At 42.6% G+C, this 27,115-nt stretch overlaps 1 protein-coding gene across 1 annotated transcript in view; it reads right to left on the reverse strand.

Moving 5' to 3' along the window:
• Positions 1-27,115, reverse strand: part of BRF1 (BRF1 general transcription factor IIIB subunit) — a 643,919-nt gene that overhangs the window by 115,514 nt on the left and 501,290 nt on the right. Inside the window, exon 15 of the mRNA XM_073610050.1 lies at positions 26,394-26,638. Coding sequence (XP_073466151.1) covers positions 26,394-26,638 — 245 coding nt within the window. The remainder of the gene's footprint in view (positions 1-26,393; positions 26,639-27,115) is intronic.

Here is a 27,115-nt window from a genome sequence, read left to right on the forward strand (position 1 = left end):
GCTTACTCAAACGAGCATGTAACTGTCTCCTCCACTGTCCTGGCCCCTCCCCTACACATGATGACACAGGGCTAATCACATGTCTTCCTCAGGGGATCTGATTGGATGGTGGAGACTGCTGGAATATATACTATGTTGGCGACCATTAAAGTGAAGCCGCGATGTGCGCCATTTTGTTGTAGGATTACCTGAATGATAAACCACAACCGCGCCCATATTAATGAAGCCGTAGATTGCCACGATAGGTGCCATTTTGTTGTGGGTCTACCCAAATGATAAACCACACCCGTGGCCACGTTAATGAAGCCGCTGAACGCCAATACTGTTGCTAATTACAAACTATGAAAAACCTCCCTAAATACAGGACGGGGAGAACACACAAGAACGAAGCCCCCTAGAGAGGAACAATATATATTCCCCATTCCCTAACTAATTAGTACAATAATGATCCAATATTAACCCCACTAATAACAATATATATAAAAAGTCAGATCATAACGCACCATTAACCCCATAATAATGCAGCCCCCTAAACGAGGGAAAACCTTGTATATACCATTCTCTAGTTTTGTTTATTTCTGTCTTAATCATTGTTATAGTACATACATAGCTGGATCGTATCGCTCCATTGACCCCCTACCAATACTTCATATGGATAGCTAGTTAACAACATACAGCTAACAAAACAGTCGACCCAGATTACATTACTCATCAATGTATTTAGGGAGGTTTTTCATAGCGTTTGTAATTAGCAACAGTATTGGCGTTCAGTGGCTTCATTAATATGGCCGCGGTTGTTGTTTATCATTCAGGTAGTCCTACAACAATATGGCGCATATCGCGGCTTCATTTTAATGGTCGCCAACATAGTATATATTCCGGCAGTCTCCACCATCCAATCAGATCCCCCTGATAAAGACACGTGATTAGCCCTGTGTCGTCACGTGTAAGGGAGGGGCCAGGATGCTGGAGGAGACAGTTACATGCTCGTTTGAGTAAGCTGCTGACACACACAAGTTTGGAAGCCGTTTAGAGAGCATTTTTATACTATATGTTTTTTTATAGTTTGGTGCGCTGGAAGCACCTAGGAAATATGAGTACCCTGATGTTCTTTATTCACAATAAATTTATAATCAAACGATAATGCACTATCCAGCCTCTTTCTTACTTTTAATTGAGGATAACATTCTCTGGATTTTCCCGTGGGATCCTGCTAAACCTGTTTTACTTAGAGCCCAGAAGTGGTTCAACTACTTATGTGGACCAAACTTAATTGTGCGGTCACACTATTTGAGGTGAGCACAGTCACACAGGGGGGGAGCATGTGTTTGAAGTCACCCTCTTTTTACCTGGATTATCACAAGAGTCACTTTATGGGACATTATATTGATATATTTTTTCAATTTTTTTTTTTAATGTGGACTTGATGAAAATGGAGACAAAAAAGTTTTCTTGGACATTTGATACTAATGAAATTTCTTTCACTGTGAACTTGCTTGACACATAAGTTTTGATTTATTCACATTGTTATATTTTTTCTTTTCTCTGGCATCTTTGATGTTATTTTTCATGGCACCATCCTTACATTTGCAAGGTTATTATCACATAGTGCTGCATTTTCTTTATTTTTAACAATATTACACCATATTCGTTTTTTTTCTTTTTCCATTCTATCTGGAGTTCCATAAGGATAAAAGGAGAGGATTCATAATATTCCACATATGGAGTGGCATTATCTAAGCGTGTTTGTTCCAATGGGAAACATTGGACTTTTTGTTTAACCACTTCCCACCCGGCCACTGCATATAAACGGCCGGTTGGGCACTCTCTCCTTCAGAGTGGACGTTCAGGAACGTCCCTCAGAAGGAGGCGGAGAAGGTGCCCAGGCAGCGGCGCGATCCCGATGCGCTCGTGTCACCCGGACACGGCGCATCTCTGATCGGCAGGAGGGCTCTGTGATTGGCTCTTCTGATCACATGATGGCCGTGTCCACGGCCATCATGTGATGTAAACAGAGAGCCGGTTGCTAGGCAATTGGCTCTCCTCTCCTCACACAGAAGTTGTCTGTGAGGAGAGCAGAGCAGATCGCTGCAGCCAGCTGGTGATCAGTGAGTATGAGCTGTTTTTTACAGTTTTTTACCCACTGATCACCAGTGTAAAACACAAATGTAAAACACACATGTACACAATGTAAAACACATATGTAAAACATGTACACAATGTAAAACACACGTCCCCACATAGTAAAAACACCTGTCCCCCACAGATTTAACAGTAAAACCACATGTCCCAATGATTATCTGTACACATATGTCCGTGATCACCTACGCACATCTATACATGATCATCTGCGTACATATGTCCGTGATCACACAAACCAATTATTATACACTTAACGGGATTTTTTTTACCAAAGACATGTAGCAGAATACATGTTGGCTTAAATTTATGACAAAATTCGATTTTATTGGATTTCTTTTAAAATAGAAAGAAAATATTGTTTTTTTTCCAATTTCCGCTCTATTTTCGCTTATATCGCAAAAAATAAAAAACTGAGTCGTGAATAAATACCACCAAAAGAAAGCTCTATTTGTGCAAACAAAATGAGAAAAATTTCATTTGGGCACAGCGTAGCATGACCGCGCAATTGTCATTGAAAGTGTGACAGTGCTGAAAGCTGAAAATTGGTCTGGGAAGGAAGGGGGTGAAAGTTCCCAGTATTGAGGTGGTTAACATAGAAGGACTTTTTTGTGCTTTCTATGTTTATGTAATTCACGTTTATAATCATCACAGCGCTGGATATTTTATGTTTATTGCTTTGGAGGATTGGATATATTGCCTTTTTTTGCTAGAAGCTGGTATTTCATTTTATTTTTCTGTTTAGCGCTCAATTTATTTATTTTTTGAGTTATTGACAAAAGAGCAGCATGACCCAATAAATAATAAAAAAAAATCTTTAAAATGTCTGTAAAAGATATGAGACACCTGAAAGGATGGCAGAAGGCTGCCAGCGGGGCAGCCTCTCTCATCTTTCTCGGATATCAAAAACTACCCTCTTGTGTTCCAATGTCTGACCCATGCTGCAGCCATTCTCTGTAGTCTGAAAAAATATGAGGATTTTGGAGCAAAGAGAAGCATCCATAAAGGCTCCTTTAGATTGGAGGAGCTGGAAACACAAAATGAAAAATAGGTATATGTGAGGCCTCTGGCTGATTTGAAATGGTAGTAAACTGCTGTTTTATTTATTTTTTAATCCTGCAAGGCATAGCCCGTGGCAAGCCAAAGCCTGCGGCAAGCCATAGCATGTGAAACTTACCTTAAACAAAGCAAAGCCCTCCAGCAGCATGCTGTCAGTGCTGAAGGCGCTTCCATCTTCAGACGGGTTCGTGGACTCCGGCCATGTGAGTGGCCCACTCTCACGCATGTGTGCAGGAAGCGCTGTTCAAGGCACAGGACTCTGAAGGAACGGCATGGTATGCTGTTCCTTCAGAGCGCATGCCCCGGTGACATCACTGGCTTCATCAACAGTAAATATCTCGTAAATGGTGCACGTTTAGGAGATATTTACTGTACCTATAGGTAAGCCTTATTATAGGCTTACCTAAAGGTAAAAGTGATGCATGGGAGTTTACTTCCACTTCAATATGCCAGGACGACCCTGACACTCCACAAGCCCCATTCATACTTGTGCATTTTTATTGCCCATTGGCACCCAAAATGAATGATAAGATATGTGCCATTAGGTCAGTTGCACTATTTTTATCATTGTGTTTTTTTATCATTGTGTTTCAGGCATTTTGTATGCACCTTCACATACTGCATTAAATTCACAAAAGGGCCATAATTACAATTCCAGCTATGCAACGACGAAAGCTTTTAAATGATAATTTGCAAACCTGAACAATCCTTTATAGATCAGACATACCATTGTAGCCACACGTCTAACTGAAGCCAAAGGAAAGTAATTTTCCCATTTTGCTAGTAGACACTTCAAACATTTGGAACCAACAGATATCTACTTCAATATTACCGTGCCTTGAAAAAGTATTCATACCCCTTGAAATTTTCCACATTTTGTCATGTTACAACCAAAAACGTAAATGTATTTTATTGGGATTTTATGTAATAGACCAACTCAACTCAAAGTGGCACATAATTGTGAAGTGGAAAGAAAATGATAAATAATTTTCAAATTTTTTTACAAAAAAATATGTGAAAAGTGTAGCGTGAATTTGTATTCAGCCCCCCTGAGTCAATACTTTGTAGAACCACCTTTCGCTGCAATTACAGCTCCAGCTCTGTCAGATTGGATGGAGAGCATCTGTAAACAGCAATTTTCAAGTCTTGCCACAGATTCTTAATTAGATTTAGGTCTGCACTTTGACTGGGCCATTCTACCACATAAATATGCTATGATCTAAACCATTCCATTGTAGCTCTGGCTGTAGGTTTAGGGTTGTTGTCCTGCTGGAAGGTGAACCTCCGCCCCAGTCTCAAGTCTTTTGCAGACTCTTATGCCCTGTACACACGGGCAGACTTTTCGGCATCAAAGGTCCGACGGTCTTTCCGACGGACTTCCGACAGACCTTCGTACAAACGGACTTGGCTACACACGATCACACCAAAGTCCGACGGATTCGTACGTGATGACGTACGACTGGACTAAAATAAGGAAGTTGATAGCCAGTAGCCAGTGTTGGTTTTTGTCCATCTGACTAGCATACAGATGAACGTATTTTTCGACCGGACTCGAATCCGTCAGAAAGATTTGAAACATGTTTCAAATCTAAAGTCTGTCTGATTTTCGACCGAAAAGGTCTGTCGGAAGTCCGATGAAGCCCACACGCGGTCGGATTGTCCGACAGATTTGTTCCGGCAGACGAGTTTGGTCGAAAAGTCCGCCAGTGTGTACACGGCATAACAGGTTTTCTTCTAAGATTGCCCTGTATTTGGCTCCATCCATCTTTCCATCAACTCTGAACAGCTTCCCTGTCCCTGCTGAAGAAAAGCATCACTACAACATGATGCTGCCACCACCATGTTTCGCAGTGGGGACGGCATGTTCAGGGTGATGTGCAGTGTTAGTTTTCCGCCACACATAGCGTTTTGCTTTTAGGCCGAAAAGTTAAATTCTGGTCTCATCTGACCAGAGCACCTTCTTCCACGTGTTTGCTGTGTCCCCCACATAACCTAACCCTGCTTCACAACTTTATCCCTGACCTGTCTGGTGCGTTCCTTGGCCGTCATGATGCCGTTTGTTCATTAAGATTCTCTAGTAAACCTCTGAGGGCTTCACAGAACAGCTGTACAGTGCATCCGGAAGGTATTCACGGTGCTTCACTTTTTCCACATTTTTTTATGTTACAGCCTTATTACAAAATGGATTAAATTCATTATTTTCCTCAACACTCTATAAACAATACCCCAAAATGACGTGAAAGATGTTTGTTTGAAATCTTTGCAAATTTTATTAAAAATAAAAAACGAAAAAAATCCCATGTACATGGGTATTCACAGCCTTTGCCATGAACTCAAACTTGAGTTTACGTGCATCCTATTTCCACTGATCATACTTGAGATGTTTCTACAACTTGATTGGAGACCACCTGTTAATTCAGTTAACTGGACATGATTTGAAAAGGCCCACACCTGTCTGTATGGAACCACCGGGACTCCTCCTACAGCGGGCCGCCTGGCCAAACTGAGTGATCGGGGGAGAAGGGCCTTAGTCAGAGAGGTGACCAAGAACCTGATGGTTACTTTGACAGAGCTCCAGCATTTCTTCTTGGAGAAAAGAGAACATTCCAGAAGAACAACCATCTCTGCAGCACTCCACCAATCAGGCCTGTAGGGTAGAGTGGCCAGACGGAAGCCACTTCTCAGTAAAAGGCACATGACAGCCGCCTGGACTTTGTCAAAAAGCACCTGAAGGACTCTCAGACCATGAGAAACAAAATTCTCTGGTCTGATGGAACAGGGATTGAACGCTTTGGCCTGAATGGCAAGTGTCATGTCTGGAGGAAACCAGGCACCGCTCATCACCTGGCCAATACCATCCCTACAGTGAAGCATGGTGGTGGCAGCAACATGTTGTGGGGATGTCTTTCAGTGGCAGGAACTGGGAGACTAGTCAAGATCAAGGGAAAGATGAATGCAGCAATGTACAGAGACATCCATGATGAAAACCTGCTCCAGAGCGTTCTGGATTTCATACTGGGGCGAAGGTTCATCTTCCACTAGGACAACGACCCTAAGCACACAGTCAAAATAACAAAGGAGTGGCTACAGGACAACTCTGTGAATGTCCTTGAGTGGCCCAGCCAGAGCCCAGACTTGAACCGGATTGAACATCTCTGGGGAGATCTGAAAATGGCTCTGTACCATCCAACCTGATGGAGCTTGAGAGGTCCTGCAAAGATGAATGGGAGAAACTACCCAAAAAATAGGTGTGCCAAGCTTGTAGCATCATACTCAAAAAGACTTGAGGCTGTAATTGGTGCCAAAGGTGCTTCCACAAAGTTTTGAGCAAAGGCTGTGAATGCTTATGTACTTGGAATTTTTTATAAATTTGCAAAGATTTGAAAAACTTCTTTCACGTTGTCATTATGGGGTATTGTTTGTAATATATACCGTATTTATCGGCGTATAACATGCACAGGCGTATAACACGCACATTCATTTTAAGAGGGAAGTTTCAGGAAAAAAACTTAAATTTTTAATAAGGAACATTGAAGCAAAATAAGGGTCAGTGCCCATCTGCAGCCTCACCATTGCCATCAATGCAGCCTGATCAATGCCCATCTGCAGCCTCACAAGTGCCATCAATGCAGCCTCATTAGTCCACATCAATGCAGCCCCACCATTGCCATCAATGCAGCAACCTTGCCATTGCCATTAATGCAGCAGCCTCACCATTGCCATCAATGCAGCAGCCTCACCACTGCCATCAATGCAGCAGCCTCACCACTGCCATCAATGCAGCAGCCTTACCACTGCCATCAATGCAGCAGCCTCACCACTGCCATCATTGTAGCAGCCTCACCACTGCCATCAGTGCAGCCTGATCGATGCCCATCTGCAGCCTAGAGGGGACAGGGAGGGGACGGGACGAGCGCCGACAGATTACATACAGTGAGAATCTCCTATGATAGACAGAACAGTGGTCCAATGGCGGCCCAGGAGACGGGACTTTCTATTACAGAGGCCGCCAAGTAAACAGGAGATTCTCACTGTATGTAATCTGACAGCACTCGTCCCGCCCCCCTCCCTGTCCCCTCCGAGGCAGCTAAAATTGAAGTATTGGCGTATAACACGCACACGCTATTTGCACCCGATTTTCATGGTGAAAAAGTGAATACAGTAATTTTCCCCTTGGAAAATTAGATTTTTTTAGGCACAGATTGTGAAACAGTATATGTTTATAAAAAAAGTTTTATTTTATTAAAACAGTGGCATCATAAAGAATAACATATATTTTTAAAAACATTAATGGTAGAGTTAATATAAAGCATAAAAAATGTATTTAATAACCAAACATTAGATCATATAACACAAATAAGAAAACATAAAATCCAATTGTATTTCCTACGCGTTACGGAGTATGAAAAACTCCTTCTTCAGGGATAGTTCGATATGTAGTTTAATGTTTTAATAATCTAAAAATACAACACATAGAAAGAGAGAGATTTTATATTTGTTGTATTTTTAAATTATTAAAACATTAAAGTACATATCGAACTATCCCTGAAGAAGGAGTTTATCATACTCCGTAACGCGTAGGAAATACGATTGGATTTTATGTTTTCATATTTGTGTTATATGATCTAATGTTTGGGAATTATATGCATTTTTTATGCTTTATAATAACAACTCTACCATTAATGTTTTTATAAATATATGTTATTCTTTATGATACTACTTTTTTGATATAATAAAACTTTTTTATAAACATATACTGTTTCACAATCTGTGCCTAAAAAATCCCATTTTCCAAGGGGAAAATTGTATATTACATTAATTAGGGATGTTTATCCTTTACATAGCAAATAACAAACCTCCAATTCTTTGGGGTATTGTTTGTAGAATTTTGAGGAAAATAATGAATTTAATTCATTTTGGAATAAGGCTGTAACATAACAAAATGTGGAAAAAGTGAAGCGCTGTGAATACTTTCCGGATGCACTGTATTTTATACAGAGATTAAATTACACACAGGAGGACTATTTACTAATTAGGTGACTTCTAAAGGCAATTGGTTCCACTACATTTTAGTTAGGGGTATCAGAATAAAGGGGGCTGAATACAAATGCACACCACACTTTTCAGATATTCAAAATTTGAAAAACCATTTATCATTTTCCTTCTACTTCACAATTATGTGCCACTTTCTGTTGGTCTATGCCATAAAATACATTTTTGTTTTTGGTTGTAACATGACAAAATGTGGAAAATTTCAAGGGGTATGAATACTTTTTCAAGGCAGTGTAAGTGACATCAAGAGGCAGATATGCTAAAACTAGTGCAGCTCTGCATAGTAACCAATCAGCTTCTAGGTTTTATTGTCAAAGCTCATTTAAACAAGGTGTAGTTAGGAGCCGATTGCTTACTATGCACAGCTGCACCAGTTTTAGTAAATCTTCCCCGAAGTGTCTAGGGTAGCAATGCACAGGGGCCACGTTGGAGGGTCTATGCAGGTGTCATATCACTGCCTTGGCTAATTTAGCATATAGGAACATGGAGGCTGTACTAACATTTTACTGATCCAGGCATCACTCACCAAGCTTCCTGGGTTCTTCCGTGCATGAGGTCAATCACAGAGTTGTAATTTCTACAATTAGGCTTATTCCTGAGTGAAACGCATATGAGGGAGGAACCCAAGTGACAGAGAGCGATTGCTGGATAAAGTTTTATCACGAGGTGAAGTTCGGTGTGTGACTTATTACAAATTATACAAACACACAAAATAAACCTCTCAAAAACGTCCTCTAGGGGGAAAAAAAAAAGTTCATAAAGCAAAAGTTCTCTGTGCCTCTTCCCCCCCCCCCCCCCCCCAAACATATAGCAGTTACTACTCTTGATCCAGCAATGTCCCCGTCGGCAGCCACCGCTCTCCTCTCTTCTTGCATTCACAGGACACAGAGGCAGCAGTGAGAGACCGTGGCTGCTTCTGCTAATCAAATCCAGTGGGTCGGGGCTAAGCCATGCTGTGTGTGTGTCTATGGATGCACACAACCCAGCTTGGGAGTGCATCCTACATGAGTGCCCCCATATCACATAGCTTACTATGGGGAATGCGGAATGGAATTGTGCATATTTCTTCATATGTGGTTGGCCATGGGGTACATACCTGGCCATCCACATGTTGCCCCCTTCCCTGGTGGTCCTGGGCGGCATGATGGTGGTCCTGGGTGGGCATCCGAGGGGGGGCTGCACTGATAAACAATCAGTGCAGACCCCCCCCTGTCAGGAGAGCCGCCGATCGGCTCTCCTCTACTTGCGTCTGTCAGAAAGTGAGGGAAAGTGAGGAAAAGCCGATCACCGGCTCTTCCTGTTTACACTCTGATCAACTGTGATTGGACACGGTTGATCACATGGTAAAGAGCCTCCATTGGAGGCTCTTTACCGAGATTGGTGTAGCGGTGTGTCAGACTGACACACTGCACCACCGATCGCCGCGATGCGCACCACCACGGGCGTGTGGCGGCTGTTATCCTGAAGGACGTCATATGACGCCCAGTCAGGATAACTGAACCACTGTCCGTCCGGCCATCATTCTGCTATGGGCCGGGCGGGAAGTGGTTAAACAAAGAAAACCTGAAGCTTTACAGTCACTTCAATTTAGTCAAAATACACCCACCCATCCCTAGAAGCCAGCACGCGTGTTTAACTCAGGTATAAAGGTTTCCTTTAAGAGTGCATATACACCTGCGAATGCACCCAACCCAAAATACATGTGAGAGCCCCAGCAGGGGGTTCCTGGCGATAAGCTGCAGGAGGCAACCCAATCTGAAGAAATCTTTTGCACAGAGCAGCCCAGATTCTCCTCTTCTCGGATCCCTCTTTGGTGCTCTTGGCCCCTTCCTCCTGTTGAGTGCCCCAACAGCAGTTTGCTATGATGGCACCCGAGCCGAGCCACAGCTCCCTGTGTCCAGACAGGAAGCCGCAGCCCGGCCCCTTTTTCTCCTCATTGGCTGACTTTGATTGACAGCAGCGGGAGCCAATGGCGCCGTGATGCTGTCTCAGTCAATGAGGAGGGGAGTCCCAGGCAACCGAGACTGTCATACAACATCGCTGGATCTGGATGGGCTCAGGTAAGTATTAGGGGGGCTGCTGCACATAGAAGGTTTTTTTATCTTAATGCATATAATGCATTAAGATAAAAAAAAACCTTCTGCCCTAACAACGACTTTAATATTACAGGGACTTGTATAGCGCTGACAATTTACACAGTGCTTTACATTAATATTGTACATTCACATCAGTCCCTGCCCTGAAGGAGCTTAGAATCTAAGGTCCCTAACTCAAATCCATACATACACATATAACTAATGTATACAGGAGCCAATTAACCTACCAGCATGTCTATGGAGTGTGGGAGAAAACCAAAGCACCCAGAGGAAACCCACAAAGGTGCAGGGAGAACATGCAAACTCCAGGCAGGTTGTGCCATGGGACTGCCTTCCACAGCTAATCGCCAGGAACCCCCACTGGGGTTCTTACTTATAATTGGAGCTAGGTGCATTTGTAGGTGTGAATGCACCCCAAATTGTGTTTACTTTCTCTTTACGTAAGCTTAGTGCAAGGAAGAATAGAAAACTCGATTACTCATAAATGCTTTCAATAAAACAAAAATAATTTTTGTGTAGCTGCAGCTTAAAGAAACCCAAATTCCTTAACTTAAGTGCCTTCAAAAATCTAACTGTGATGGGTTACTGTAGCTTGCGCTTCACCAATACTCTACATGCATTGCTTTATTGTACAAGCCTATTAGAGTCTACCAAAGAGCACCAGAGATTATATGTGAAGTATTTGTAAAGAAATGGAAGCAGTGTGACATTAATCTCATCTTCAATGAAAAATGTTTGAATTCAATTATTTAAAAGCTGACATTAGCCCAGAAGAAAGAAGAAGTGAAAGATTCTTTAAAAAATAAAAAAGTGTGGAGGTATGTATGCGTGTCAGAAATAGCTTTAATCTATCTGGAAGCAGGAAAGCCGCCTCCTGACTGCACCGCCAACTTCCCAGTGTTCTGCAGCGCGCAATGCAGTTTTATGATAAATCAAATTAACTTTCTTTGACCCCCACTGCCTAAGGAAAACAAAGCAGAATCTGAGGCAGTGTGCTATACACGAGGGGGATTTTCATTTCCCTCAGCACGGTGATAGATCTGAAATGGACAAGACAAGTCTGACAGCTAGATAAAAGAAAATATCAAGTAGGCCGACTCTCTAGTGGGACTACGTTCCTAAGGCAGATGATGAAATTAGCGATGCCCGGAATATATTAACCCCTCTGAGGAGGCTGTCAGGGTTTACATAGCATACCATTTCCTGAAAAATATGCGGTATACAAAATGCAATACACTTAATGGCAATAATGTTGCCATACGACCTCCACATAACCCTTCTAAAAGGATAAGAAAACATAAAATGCGAATAAATGCCGCTCCCAGCAACAGCCTTAGTGCATTGCAAATAATCATAACGGAAGGATGTCTAACAAGATATGTAATAATATCAAAGGAGTAGTGGAATTCATGGCGTCGTAGCGGTTACACATGGAAAAATACAAGTTTCAGTAAGTTTAATGACATTTTCCCCATTAAAACTCCTTGGCAGCAGGGCCGCTGATAAGGCACTACAGCCAGCCCTCCAGTACTGGGTCCAGGCCCCATCAGTTCTAAAGGGGGGCCCGGGCACCTGCCGAGCAAGAGGACCAGCTGTACTGCCGATTCTTGTGCCCTCCCCCCTGCAGCGGCTACAGGCTCCTCCTTTTCCTTCCCGCATCCTCCTGCTGTCCGAGCTCCCCTGCAGCACTTCCGACTTCCCTCCTTTCCTCTCAGCAGTTATTGCAGGCACACCGGGGGACCTCCTGATGTTTCACCACACCCCCACCCTCAACAGGGCAGTAAAAAAAAAAAAAAAAGTATATAAATAAAAAGTACAATTCTAAAATAAATCTGTAGAGTAGTCAGCATTTGGATCGCTAATCAGGACGCATTTGACAGGGTGAGGAGGAATATTGCTTTAACCCCGCTTTGCATCGGTAGCGGGGTTCTTGCAGAGCAGTGCTATTCACGTAAGTGGGTCTTGTTCAATGGGGGTATAATTTCTGCCATGGCTGAGTGGCATTTTGGCAAAAGTATCTAATATTTTTGGAGGGGGCTCAGGTAGGCTGTATGAGGCTCGTGATTTCTAACACCAGCCCTGCGTGGCAGTATAACCAAGCAGATAAAACAGAATAGATTTTGTTTGAGAGTGGTATAATTTGCAGAGCCTTCTTGCCAAAAGCCAGATCCTGGTTGTGGATCAACATTTACCAGTAAAGGAGAAAAAAAGTATGAACTTTAAATCATGAGGCAGATCTAAAGATCTCAAGTGATTTGGATGTTCTTTCAATCCTTGCTACTGTTCTAATGGAAAGTGCCTTCGTTTTTTTTTAAAAACGCCAGTGCCAACATATTTGTACATTGTCTGTTGCTTCTTTCATCCATGTGGAAATACAGGCTTTGGTCTTTGTACTAATAAACATGCCGGTGTCCGAAGTAACAAGTGTTCAACATTCCTTTATGTCTTGACTAAGGATGAGCTCCGGCGTGTTCGCACACTCCACATGCGGAGCCCGCCAGAAAGTTGGCACGGCGCTGCGCTGCGCTAATCACAGGCAGTGAGACATTTTCCCGATCTGCGGCTGCAGAGATCGGGAAATGTCTCACTGCCTGTGATTAGCGCAGTGCCACGCCGACTTCCTGGTGGGCTTGGCATGCGGAGTGTGCGAACACACTGGAGCTCATCCTCAGTCTTGACCTGGATCACTTGCTGGTGGCACGGTGCTTCCCAGGGTGTAGTTTCGGTGTCCACTAGTGGATGTCTCCCAGCAGCCAGAAGATCCCAGTAATCACTTTCCACCTGATGCTGGCTTCTGGGAGTGTATTTAGGTCCTGCCCAGTCTCCCCGGTGTGTTGCTGCTGCCAGATTCTGTTTGCCATCAATTCTGATCTTGCTCCAGCCCTGTACCCTACTGCTCCCCCTTGTTCCCAATCCCAGTTTTGGTTCCCCATTCCCATTTGCTCCTTGCACCTCCTCTGCTTTTCTGTGTTACCCATTTTGTATATAGTTAGTTGTTAGGCTGTTTGGTTGATTAGGTATTCTGCTGCTGTTTGTTTTTTTATATCATCATACTTTTATTGAGAATAGAAAACAAATATTGGGTGGAGCCAGGTGACGTTGCCGATACTGGAAGCGACGCAGGAGCCTCCGAACCCTGCTATCAGTCACTAGGAGCTGTTTGTTTTTTACTGCAATGTAAGTTTCTATTTTTAAAATAAATGGCAATTTTAAACTACTGCACTATGAAGATACCCTTTCTTACAGCCACCGCACGGGAAAAAACATGATTTTAATGGGCCATACACCCAATTAAGGACAGAGTACCAGGATACCAAGTAGAACAAAGGAGGAGGAGGAGAACACCAGAGGAGTCTACCTTGCATGCCCCAGCATAGGGGAAGGCGTGATCTGACCTAGTAAGAGAGGTCAAGAGGAGAGATGAGCGCATAGATTGAGGCTGGGTTCACACTTGTGCGATGCAAGACATTGCATTTGATTTGTACCATATTGCTGTGCACATCACATGCGATGCCTGTGCGATGCAAATTCAGCCATACAAACTGTATGGCTGCAATCTTGTCGCATTTGCACCAAATTGGTGCGGGATCCTTTTTTTGGTCCGCACTGGAATCAGATCACATGGGTGTTCACACTTATGCGAGACGATTCCTACACCATTTCACAGTTTGCACTGCGATCTGAAAACTGATTTGGGGGGTGTCATTAACTTTCTATTGACACCCGCAGCGGTTTGGAGAGGGCAGTGTGAACTGCCTGCGAATCATATGTGATGCAGGAACCCGTACAGGAATAGGGCTGGTTCCCGCATCGCATATATCTGAACTGGGACTAAGAGATGGTGGGAGTCACCGAAGCACCAGCAGTTTTAACACGGATTACCATATTATTGTAGACTCACTCACTAACTGCACTACTGTTTATGTTAATGATTTTACATATACTTACCTTTGTTTGCACCATTTATCACTGAGGAGTATATATATCACTTTACTAAATATAATTTAAAGTGATTGTAACGTCTCTTTTAAAAAAAAAAAAATATATATATAACAAACATGTTATACTTACCTCCTCTGTGCAGTTGGTTTTGCACAGGGCAGCCTGGATCCTCCTCTTCTTGGGTCCTTCCTTGCTTCTCCTGGCTCCTCCCTCCTGTCGGGTGCCCCCACAGCAAGCGGAATGCTATGGGTGCACCTGAGCCGAGCTGCAGCTCCGTGTCTCCATTCAGACACGGAGCTGCCAAATCACACACTATTTTTTCAAATACAAGAGGAAATCAGTGTCAAGATTTAAAGTACTGCAAAGTATTGGTTAAAGAGGAATTGCAGTCTGCTCACATAATTTGTAATAAAAAAATCTTTGCCATTCTGAAGCTTCCCTTCAACCACTTTGCATATTATTTAATATATATTGTGATTCTGTACTTGCCAAATATGCTGCAGAAATCTCCCTCCACTGAGTCTGCCTGGATCCATTTTAACTGTGGGCAGCTGAAGCTGCTGCCTGTTCACTTCCTGGATTTACACAGAGGTACACCTCCAGCTCTGCAGCTCTCCCTGGCCCTCTTATGACTCATCCTCCCTCCCCCCTTCCTGGCAAACTCTCAGGTGAGTGAGAGAGCTGTGCATTATGTCAAACACCAAGGCATTTTTCCAGACAAGAAACAGGAAGTGGGCTGTATAAGGTATTTACTGGCAGAAAAAAAAAATGTTTTACTATCCAAAGTTAAAACAACAAGGGCAGAAGATTTATTATATGGAAAGATGAAAAAAATGACTGAAGTTCTGCTTTAAGTTAACATTTGTATCCAATGCCTCAAAAGGAGATCAATAACAATGTTCAAAGATTATGGTAAAATATAAACAAAACAAGGGATCCAATATCAAAAGCACAAAGCCATCTGGCAATATTCAGGTCTATCAAAAGCAAATACATGCTAGGTGGTTAGATGTTGGGGTTAGAAGACCATATTAGGAAACCTGTCACTGGGTTTTTGGTACACATATATCGATATATTTGCTGTGTGCTGGTGTTTGTATAGATTGTAAATTAATCTCACTTAAAGCATACACAGTCTGGCCCCAGTCTTCTGAGTGCAGCCACACAGATCTGGCCATGCCTGCTGCTGATTTCTGACACGCTTGTCCTTTGTTATCTCAAGAGATTTGACAACCCTAACCATCCATTGAATAAAACTGACTCGTTAAAAGGGATTGTAAACAATTACCTTGTAAAATAACCCAGTTTAAAATAGAAATAAAAGGCAAAACATTTTTGTATAGATATAAAAAAAACATTATAAATACCTTTTTTCCCTTTTCTAAAAGTGATCACATTCCCTGCATAAGAGCTGGGGGAGGAGAAGCAGCAGCACACTGATCTTTCCAGTAAAAAGCTGTGTGGGGGCGTGTCAGGGCAAGTCTAATAATTGGAGGAGAGCAGAACACAAATGGAGAGGCGCCTCTGGGTGCAGTAGTTAAAACAGCCGGCTTTAATCTCATAAAGAATACACTCACTCACATATTAGAAGAAAGTAGTAGGCATAGTATACATATGTCGAGATGACGCTCCCAAGTGCTGTGCCATGTATACCTAAGCTGCTGGTAGCTGCGGGCAATGGCTCTTCCGACAGATGGATTCCTCGGCTCCGAAAAGGCGGCCTCAGAGCGAGGCTTGAAGCACGCGATGCAGCTGGCTCAGAGGGATGTCGTCATCAAATGTGGACGTATTTCGCGAGCATGCGCACTTGGGTGTAGTTACAAGTCGCGCTCCTTTCTCAAACGACATTGGGAGATATTCGACTACTGAGTTGTTGCGCTTATACTTGTTACTATTGGAGGAGACCACACTGAATTCCCAGCACAGCTAGAGAACTGACCACGATATGTTCTCCTGGTTAGTGTGGTCAGTTTAAATAGAAAAGCAGAGGGACTGGCAGGAGTGTTAGAAATTTCACACAAAGGAAGCATTACAAAGAGAACAGGATACTTTCTCATACAAGTACATGGTACAGCAGGTGCATATCAGGAATATGAAATGTTGGGGTAACAAACACTTTAATCTAGAAATTTTGTTCTGTTTTTGGGCATCTGAATAACTTTAGTAGTTTCTTCAACTACGTCACTTTACCTGCACCTTTCAGGCTTAAAAAATGGCCCTTTGATTCTGTCCATTCATTTAGATTTAATTTGTGAATGTTTGTGTAAATATTGAAGTTTTTTTTTTTTACTAAAACTGGAGTGTACAAAATTGGGTACAGCTCTGCATTTGCATTCCAGGTTTTTTTGTCAAAAACTTAATTGAACAAGCTGAAGTTAGAAGCTGATTGGCTACCATACACAGCTGTACCAGATCTGGAGCGTTCTAGTTCTAGTAAATCTCCCCCATTGTGTCCTGGAACTTTAAGCTTTTTGTACATTTGGATCTTACATTTTTTTGTACATCTTTTTAATATGAAGACAACAAATGTCGTACTTAGAAAAAAGTTTTCAACAAAATGTAAAAACATCAGAAGACCTATCACTACTGTGTGAGTTGGGGGTCTTTAGAGTTTTAGAGACAGAGGGGGATTAGAGTAGGGAGGAAGAAAAAGTGTTTCTTTTTTTATTATTATATAATGCCCCTCTGAAACAGAATCAATTCTCCACTCCTTACTCATCTAAGTATATTTGAAAGGATAACCCCTAACATCCAGTATTATTCTAAGGCAGGGGTCTCCAAACGTTCTAAACAAAGGGCCAGTTTACTGTTCTTCAAACTTTGGGGGAGCCAGAGTGTAGCCAGCAGGAGTAGAAAATGTCCTGGTGTCAGTGGGAGTAAATAGTGTTTTCTCTTTGCTATAAGGGGGCGGAATAGTGCCCCATCAATGGTGTCAGTGGGAGGAATAGTGCCCCATTATTGGTGTCAGTGGGAGGAATAGTGCCACATTGTTAATGTCAGTGGGAGGACTAGTGTCCCATTGTTAATGTCAGTGGGAGAAACAGTGCCCCATTGTTAATGTCAGTGGGAGAAACAGTGCCCCATTGTTAATGTCAGTGGGAGGAATAGTGCCCCATTATTAGTATCAGTGGGAGAAATAGTGCCCCATCATTGGTGTCAGTGGGAGGAATAGTGCCCCATCATTGGTGTCAGTGGGAGGAATAGTGCCCCATCAGTGTTGTCAGTGGAAGGAATGGTGCCCCATCATTGGTGTCAGGAGGAGGAACAGTGCCCCATCATTGATGTCAGCGGGAGGAATAGTGCCCCCTCATTGGTGTCAGCGGGAGGAATAGTGCCCCATCATTGGTGTCAGTGGGAGGAATAGTGCCCCATCATTGGTGTCAGTGGGAGGAATAGTGCCCCATCATTGGTGTCAGTGGGAGGAATAGTGCCCCATCATTGGTGTCAGTGGGAGGAATAGTGCCCCATCATTGGTGTCAGTGGAAGGAATAGTGCCCCATCACTGGTGTCAGTGGAAAGAATAGTGCCCCATCACTGGTGTCAGTGGGAGGAATAGTGCCCCATCATTGGTGTCAGGAGGAGGAACAGTGCCCCATCATTGATGTCAGCGGGAGGAATAGTGCCCCATCATTAATGTCAGCGGGAGGAATAGTGTCCCATTGTCGGTATGAGTGGCACGAGCTATGCCCCACTGCTGCTGACAGTGGGGGAGGGGGGAAAATACTGGCCAAAGTGCTGGATAAGAGCAAGCAAAGGCTTAGCCTGAGATGCGGTTTGGAGACCACTGTTCTAAAGGCATCATACTGGGGTGACCGAGAGCTCATGTTGTCACCTTTCTCATGTGGTGTCATCTCTAAAGCTATACAAGTAAGGAGAGTTATTTGCCGTGAGAATAAGTTTTGCAATCTTGCCTATGACTGCATATCCTACTACCAGATACCTTGAGAGCCACTGGAGAAATCAACTATACACCATCAAATAAATCTGAACATTTCTGGGTAGACTGTCCATTTATAGAAGAGCATATTTTACTTTGTGGGTTTCAAGTTGCTGGGTATATGAATCTAACACAATTCCCAATCACAAACCACCAAAAACAAGAAATACAAAACTTTTAGCTAAACTTTAACTTTTTGATGAAGCACATCAATACAGGAACAGGATGTTACAATTAAAGGTGTTTGTATTTGCAGGCTGATATAAGTGCTGTGAAGTGAACATGTATAATTGTTTCCTAAGAGATAATCTGAATTTACAGGATACACAAATTCTTACCTCAATGTATGCCTATCTTACAAGGTCTGTGTGATTGATATCAATGGTCTCTTGCAGTCTCTAATGATGAGAAACTTGCACAATGCTGAAACCTGCCTTTTTATTCATGGCAAGACAAGAAAGAAGTATCTTTCTACTTATAATACAGTATCTCACAAAAGTGAGTACACCCTTCACATTTTTGTAAATATTTTATATCTTTTCATATGACAACACTGAAGAAATGACACTTTGCTACAATGTAAAGTAGTGAGTGTACAGCTTGTATAACAGTGTAAATTTGCTGTCCCCTCAAAATAACTCAACACACAGCCATTAATGTCTAAACCGCTGCAACAAAAGTGAGTACACCCCTAAGTGAAAATGTCCAAATTGGGCCCAATTAGCCATTTTCCCTCCCCGATGTCATGTGACTCGTTAGTGCTACAAGGTCTCAGGTGTGAATGAGGAGCAGGTGTATTAAATTTGGCGCTCTCACTCTCTCATACTGGTCACTGGAAGATCAACATGGCACCTCATGGCAAAGAACTCTCTAAAGATCTGAAAAAAATAATTGTTGCTCTACATAAAGATGACCTAGGCTATAAGAAGATTGCCAAGACCCTGAAACTGAGCTGCAGCACAGTGGCCAAGACCATACAGCCGTTTAACAGGGCAGGTTCCACTCAGAACAGGCCTCACCATGATCAACCAAAGAAGTTAAGTGCACGTGCTCAGCGTCTTATCCAGAGGTTGTCTTTGGGAAATAGACGTATAAGTGCTGCCAACATTGCTGCAGAGGTTGAAGGGGTGGGGGGTCAGCCTGTCAGTGCTCAGACCATACGCCGCACACTGCATCAAATTGGTCTGCATGGCTGTCATCCCAGAAGGAAGCCTCTTCTAAAGATGATGCACAAGAAAGTCTGCAAACAGTTTGCTGAAAACAAGCAGACTAAGGACATGGATTACTAGAACCATGTTAAACAAACTGATGGTAAAGGTGATGGACTGGCCAAGCATGTCTCCAGACCTAAACCCTATTGAGCATCTGTGGGGCATCCTCAGACGGAAGGTGGAGGAGCGCAAGTTCTCTAACATCCATCAGCTCCGTGATGTGGACATGGAGGAGTAGAAGAGGACTCCAGTGGCAACCTGTGAAGCTCTGGTGAACTCCATGCCCAAGAGGGTTAAGGCAATGCTGGAAAATAATGGTGGCCACACAAAATATTGACACTTTGGGCCCAATTTGGACATTTTCACTTAGGGGTGTACTCACTTTTGTTGTCAGCGGTTTAGACATTAATGGCTGTGATATACTGTATTATACGTAGAAAAATACTTCTTTCTAGTATTTTAATGACGGCATATAACCTGCTGATTTATGATCAGACAATTAAACTAAACTCCAGGCAAGTATAAAAGACAAAACCAGATAAATGGCAGCACTATGTAAAAAATTATGATAAATCACTACAAATATTAAAACTAAAGCTAAACACAAAAGTAGATATAACAATGAATATGATTAATGAGTCCCAATATAATAATTCAATTTGACAGTCCTAAATGAGAGTTGAATCTCTGGCAGATACAGAAATAGTCAGTCAGTAAAGAGTTGATATTCACTTATGCACTCACCAGAAGTTCGTGTAATATCAGCAAATGTATTCCACCAGAAGTGATATAACCAAAACGGCACTCGTGGTCCTCCATCCACATATGCACTCACCAGAAAATTGGATGAAAATGCACCTTAATAACCTCCTTTAGAGAAAGGTCCTCTTGTGATTTAGACAAGGGGGTCACTCGGGGAGATGTAAGCTGCATAAAAATAGCTCACAAACAGGAGACCACGAGAGTGTTTATATTTTGTAGTATTTATTAAAAGTTGAGTAAAACAATACAACGCTATAGCATAAAATTCTGCAAAAAGAACTGGCCACACTTACAGCAAAAGCTGCAGCTCCTGACCATGCAGATGTGGCGGCAGTGAGGGCAGCATGTAGGCCCCTCATGAAGCGTTTTGTGCACCACCACGTATAGGCGGATTCCTTGATTACGTGCTAGTGCACGAAAAGCGTCAGAGCCTACGTGCTGATGTCACTGCCGCCGCATCTGCATGATTGGGAGCTGCGTTTTTTGCTGTAAGTCTGGCCAGTTATTTTTGCTGAATTTCATGCTATATCATTGTATTGTTTTACTCAACTTTTAATAAATACTACACAATATTCAGCACTCCCGTGGGCTCCTGTTTGTGAGCTATTTTATGCAGATTACGTCTCCTGGAGTGAGCCCCTTGTCTAAATCACAAGAGGAACCGGGAGGGACCTCTCTCTAAAGGAGGTTATTAAGGCGCATTTTCATCTAATTTTCTGGTGAGTGCACATGCAGGTGGAGGATCACGAGTGCCGTTTTGGTTATATCACACCTGGTGGAATACAATTGCTGATAATGCTGATATTGCAAAAACTTCTGGTGAGTGCATAAGTGAATATCAACTCTTTACTATCTATTTCTATACCTGCCAGAGGTTCATCTCTCATTTAGGACTGTCATTTGATTTATTATATTGGGACTCATTACTCATTTTCATCGTTACATCTACTTTTGTTTTTAGCACATAATATTTGTAGTGATTTATCATCATTTTTACATAGTGCTGCACTTTATCTGTTTTTTGCTGGTTTAATAAGAGGTCTATGATCACTCTTTTGGTGCTAGCAGCTTTGTATTTGTATTTAGCGCTCACTTATTCATTTTTTGTTGACTTTAGGTATAAAAGACAAGTTTACACAGCTCTGTATTCATGAATTTGTCATGATTTTTTTTTTTTAAAGAAAGTAGTGAAACTACCCGACTATGACCTGGTATCAGCCTCTGGCAATGTCCTTATAGATGATACACTGTGATAGCACTAAAGAATAAACAGTAGTGACTAGAAGCATCAGCTATATCCCATGATAGATCCTGATTTGGTGTCCCTTTACAGCACAGTATCTTGCCCTATGTAATACAATATTCTGATAAATCACATTAATGCTCTTTGAACAGCCCCATCCTCGCTCCAACATCTCCAGTGCAAAGATTTCTACATCACTGGACATCTCAGCCTGTCATTTCCAGTAGGAAGAATCTCTCTTTCATGCAGTTCAGCACAATAACACTGCAGCATGTTAAGTGTCATGTCAATGAAGTGAAAGGCAAGCAGATCAGACGAGAAAGAAAACACAGACACTGAGAGGGAATAAGGTAGATCCACGTGATGCAAGCCACATGTGTGCACGTAGATGCTAGCTCATATTAAGGGAAACTTTTTTTTTGTTAGGATTTTACTGCCAAGACATAATGTTGCTTTTTTGAACATGCAAAGTTGTACCACGTGGCTAAAGATGGCTAAAGATCATATGACTAATATAGCCATATTTAAAGTGTTACTAAAGCTCAAAGGCATAAAATATAGAAAAACAGTATATACTATTTTTCTATGTTTTATGCCTTTGAGCTTTGTACATGGTATTTCTTTACATGTAATGCTTACTGTACTGGTCAAATGGTCCCACGTGGATTGTCTCTATCCAGATGCCCGATGCACTCTCCCCGCCTGGTCAGGTATATGCTTATGTGTGTGGAGGGTTGGCGTTTGGGTGTCACTGTGGTCTTTCTTCATCACGGGAGCTGCGATGCGCTCAGTGGCCCCTCCCCTTCCTTCCCTTGTGTTTAGGAGGATCGGGCAGGTGCCCCTTCGCGCATAGGCGCCACGGTTGTCACGCCACTTGTGTGATAGCTGATGCGCTGTGCATGTGACATCAGTCATGACATCACTGAGTCGGCGCTCAGCCTTAACATCCTGTGTTTCCATATGGGGAGGTCTCCTCGCCTGTCACTGAGTGTTCACTCGGTTCAGGTGCCGCTTCCCTTCCCCATTGGTTCACTTTGCGTGGCGTTGGCGGCATATATCCACCCCCCTCCCCCATTCAAGTGGGCTGTTCATTTTGACCAGTCTCCTGGTAGGGTTAATCCACACCAGTTACATTGTTTTGCTGGTGGTGTTTGAATGCAGCGTTGGGGTAAGTTTTCTTTTGTTGCTTTTGGTCTAAATCTCTTTCTTTTTTTCTCTTTTTTCCTTCCCCTTCTTTTGGTGGTGCAGATGTTTATCTCAATTCTCTGCCTTTTTTCCACTTGGCACTTTTGCAAGTTGTCTACACTTCCTGATACTTATGTAATTGTCTATCACTTCCAGACACAGATGTTTTAAAAAATTGTGGCACTTCTATACCTCTGTCATTACTTCTTATGGAACTACACTGGGTTCACTACTTAGGCATACTATCATTATTCATAAAATATAGTGTTATAATTATACACACATTTAATATTTTGTTCCCAGATATCCCTGTTTCATGAAATATACACCATTTTTAGTTCTATGGAGACTTCAGTCATACCCTACACGCTTCCACATTACCTAATGTTGCATCCCTGCATAATGCCGCCTCAACTCCCGTGGTGGGGTTATGTCCTCGGCCAACCCTGCGCTCGCTGCCCGCACTGCATTTACGGTCCAAATGGGTGAGTGTGGCAGGTTTACTATTTTTATACAAAAATAATTAATTTTGATCATTTTTTCTAGAGTACGGTTTATTACATCTTTACATATACTCCTTAGGTATGTCTATCGCATCCGCTCCTGACGAGTGGGATAACCCACAAAATGCGTCGAGCTACATTTGATGCCACTACACCCTATACGGACTGACATTTATTCGTTTACACCCCTCTTACTCTACTCTGTTAACTATATTCATTTGGTGGATGCACATATACCATGTGGACACATGTGCCAACATCGGGCTTACTGCCATTGATATTTAAACGTCTACTACTTTGATCATATGTTCTTATGCATGTACTCTCCCATACATCATGTTTAGGCCTTGTGCACGCTCCATGTACATATATGAGATGAACTATGTGTTTTACAATATATAAATTTTATTGAATATTTTTATAAATACCTCCACTATCCAATTGCTTCATTTAAAGTCCCAACTCCCCTTTAGGCCCCTTTCACACTGGGGCGGTGGGGGCGTCGGCGGTACAACAGCGCTATTTTTAGCGCTGCTGTACCGTCGTTCTTGCAGCGGTATTCGACCGCTAACGGTGCGGTTTTAACCCCCGCTGGCGGCCGAAAAAGGGTTAAAATCCCTCGTACAGCGTGGCTATAGCCGCGGTATTGCCGCTGTATAGCCGCGCTGTCCCACTGATTTCAATGGGCAGGAGCGGTGAAGGAGCGGTGAATACACCGCTCCTTCACCGCTCCAAAAAAGCGGTTTGCAGGACTTTTTTCACCGTCCTGCCTGCGCACCGCTTCAGTGTGAAAGCCCTCGGGCTTTTACACTGAACAAACAGCGGAGGCTGTTTAGGGGCGGTTTGCAGGCGGTATTTTTAGCGCAATACCGCCTGCAAACCGCCCCAGTGTGAAAGGGGTCTAAGTCTTTATTCATTACCGGGATGGAGGCACCTTTGGGTACTTCATTTAAAGTCCCAACTCCCCTCTATTTACAAACTGTGTATCTATGGAGCCGCGCTTCATAGACTTCGGCCTCTTGCACACGATACTCTTGTTTAAGCATCTACCTTTTCAGACTTTTTTTTTTTTAATGTATTTTCGCGCATATGCGTTCACGCAAATTCACGCACATTTCCATGCATGCGCGGTAGCTTGTTCTCGTATTGTCAATGGACAAATCTGTGCAAATTTGCGTCTGAATGAGGCGTAAATTACTGAACAAAAATGCTGATTTTTTTAAACTTTCTTTTTTACAGAAAAATACACGGCGCTTGTGTGCATAGGCACAATAAATGAATGGGCTGTATTTTAGTTCAGTAAAAATATATGCGGTACTGAGATTTTCCAAGCTGCAGTGTGCAAGAGGCCGTACACTGCGGGACTTAGCCCTGCCCCCACTTCCTCCTCACTGCATTTGATTGACAGCAGCAGGAGCCAATGGCTGCTGCTTGAGTGCAGTGTAAAAAGGAAGAGGGGAGAAGAGATGCAGCCGCGCACAGCACTAGATCTATTCTCCCCTCTCTTCCCCATCAAACAGGAATGGGTGGGGGGCAGAGAAATAGAAAACATTTTTTACCTTAATGCAAGTAATGCATTAAAATTGAACTTTACCCATAACAACATGATAAAAAACAATGTTCTTTAGCAAGGGACACACATTCCACGTTAATATTTATGCTAACACAATTAGCGTGTGTAAATTGCCTCCAGGATTGTTCCTGTTTCTTCTTGCTGTTGGCTGCCATTTTGCTGAAGCCCAGAGCCCCAGCAGTTACATTGCTGGAATTGCTAACTGTTACAGTTGCTTGTATCCTCAACAAAACTGTCAAACTATTAAATGGATGATGTCATAACTGATCACATGTGCAGCACCATGGCAGTTGCAGATCAAACAGAAACAGCTTCGTTGGCTGTACAGGATAGGAGGGTTTAATTCCACTTTAAGGCTGTCAGCAGGTAGGTCTCTAAAAACTCCTCAGTGCCTAAAAATGCCTAAAAATAGGGAGCAACTGAGCATGTGCAGAGCAGGACGAGACAGTGTATTACTGGATTTTAAACAGTATAGGCACTTATTTTTAATGTTTTTCATAGTTATACTTGCAAAAGGGGCCAGCCTGAAGTGATCCAGCAGGACTTAATTTTCTGACCAGAGTTCCACCTTAGCTTTAGTTTCAAGTTAAAGCGGAGCTCCACCCAAAAGGAGAAGCTCTGCTTACTTGCCTCCTCCCCCCCTCCGCTGCCACATTTGGCACCTTTTGGGGTAAACACTCCCACTTCCGGCTGACTTCGCCATGGCAAAGTCAGCCGGAAGTTCGGCACCCCTCCTCCTTCTCCCAGGCCATTCACAAAACGCAGCGCGCTTCGAACATGCGCAGTAGGGAATCGGCTGTGAAGCCGCACAGCTTCACTGTCGGTTTCCCTTACCCAAGATGGCGGCAGCAACACCCGAGAGCCAATTGAAAAATCGCCTCAGGTGAAGACGCTGCTGGATTTGTGAACAGGTAAGTGTCCTAATATCAAAAGTCAGCAGCTACAGTATTTGTAGCTGCTGACTTTATATTTTTTTCTGAAGGAGCCTGGAGCTCTGCTTTATGTGGAATTCTGGCCAAAATGTTTTGGAGTAGAGTAGAGAATGGGTAGAACATTTATCAGGTTTTTTTTTGCTGTGTCTCTGTTAAGAAAATGTCCTCTGTCCCACATACAAAGAAAAGAATCTATCCAGGCTACGGCTCTGGATGCAGCCTCGATTTCAGCTCAAGTCAAGATTAAAAGCGTAACTAAACCGAGCGATTTAATAGTTTCAATAAACAGTTATATTGCCAGCATGCCAGGAATGCCAACTGTCACATTGGCTTGTACTCTCAACCAAATTGTCAAACCATAAAATAGCTGGTGTCATAACTGATTACATGTGCAACACCATGGCAGTTACAGATCAAGCAGAGGCTAAGATGGCAACTTTCTTGGCTGAAAAGGACAGGGGGGTTTAGTCCCGCTTTAAGCCCTGCCATGGCACAACTGTTTTTCAACTATCAACCATTCCCCCACTTCATTCAAAAATATAAAAAAAAAAAAAATCAGTTGACTTCTTAAAAGTTGCTGCCTACTAAGTAATGAATATAACTTCTGCTTAGTTATATTTCATTATTGTAATTATTACTGCAGATGATAAAATATGCGCAACTATTAGTGTATCACAAGATCCTCTGAAGAAATAAGAGAATGCGGTTGACCACTAGCGATCCACACACTCAACAAATGTAATCAAGAGGGTACAATACCTTTTGTTTGTGTTAAGGGGTATGGATTTGGCCGCTGACTTCCTGTGGGATGGCTTGCTTTCTGTGGTGCTGATCTCTTGCTCACTCTTCTCATGTTTTGGAGTGCTGCCACCTTTGCTGTTGAGGTCCCTCAGCACATCATAGTTGATCTTACTGGAGATTTTCTTCTGCTCCAGCATCTTCTCAATGGCCTCTCCAGCTGTGCTAGCTTGTATAGGAGCTCTGCGTTTGGAAGGCTTCTTTGGCTGTACAGTAGAATATGAATTTATGTGATATATATTATGAAAATATATAAATCTTGGAAGCATCTCAACATGATATACAGTATTCGGGATAAAAAAAAGGAATGTAATAAAGCATGTAATTCCAAAACTTTACGTTATAAAAAAAAAGTCAAAATCCCAGTTACCTGGTTAATGATAATCAAGAAAATCACTGCAAAACTAACAGACGCAATGATGATATATAAAAGACCTTTGTCCACTTAGGTCCAACATTACATATTTCATATTAGAGCTGCACGATTCTGGTTAAAATGAGAATCGCGATTATTTTGCTTAGACTAAAGATCGTGATTCTTGGCGTAACATCATCTTTCACATTATACAAGAAAATTGAGCTAACTTTACTGTTTAGTTTTTTTTAATTCATTGAAGTGTATTGTTTCCCAAAAAATTGCGTTTGAAAGACAGCTACGCAATGACCGCTATTTTATTCTCTAT

This window comes from Aquarana catesbeiana, linkage group LG13 (assembly GCF_042186555.1).
Source record: "Aquarana catesbeiana isolate 2022-GZ linkage group LG13, ASM4218655v1, whole genome shotgun sequence".
In the NCBI taxonomy this organism is placed as follows: Eukaryota; Metazoa; Chordata; class Amphibia; order Anura; family Ranidae; genus Aquarana; species Aquarana catesbeiana.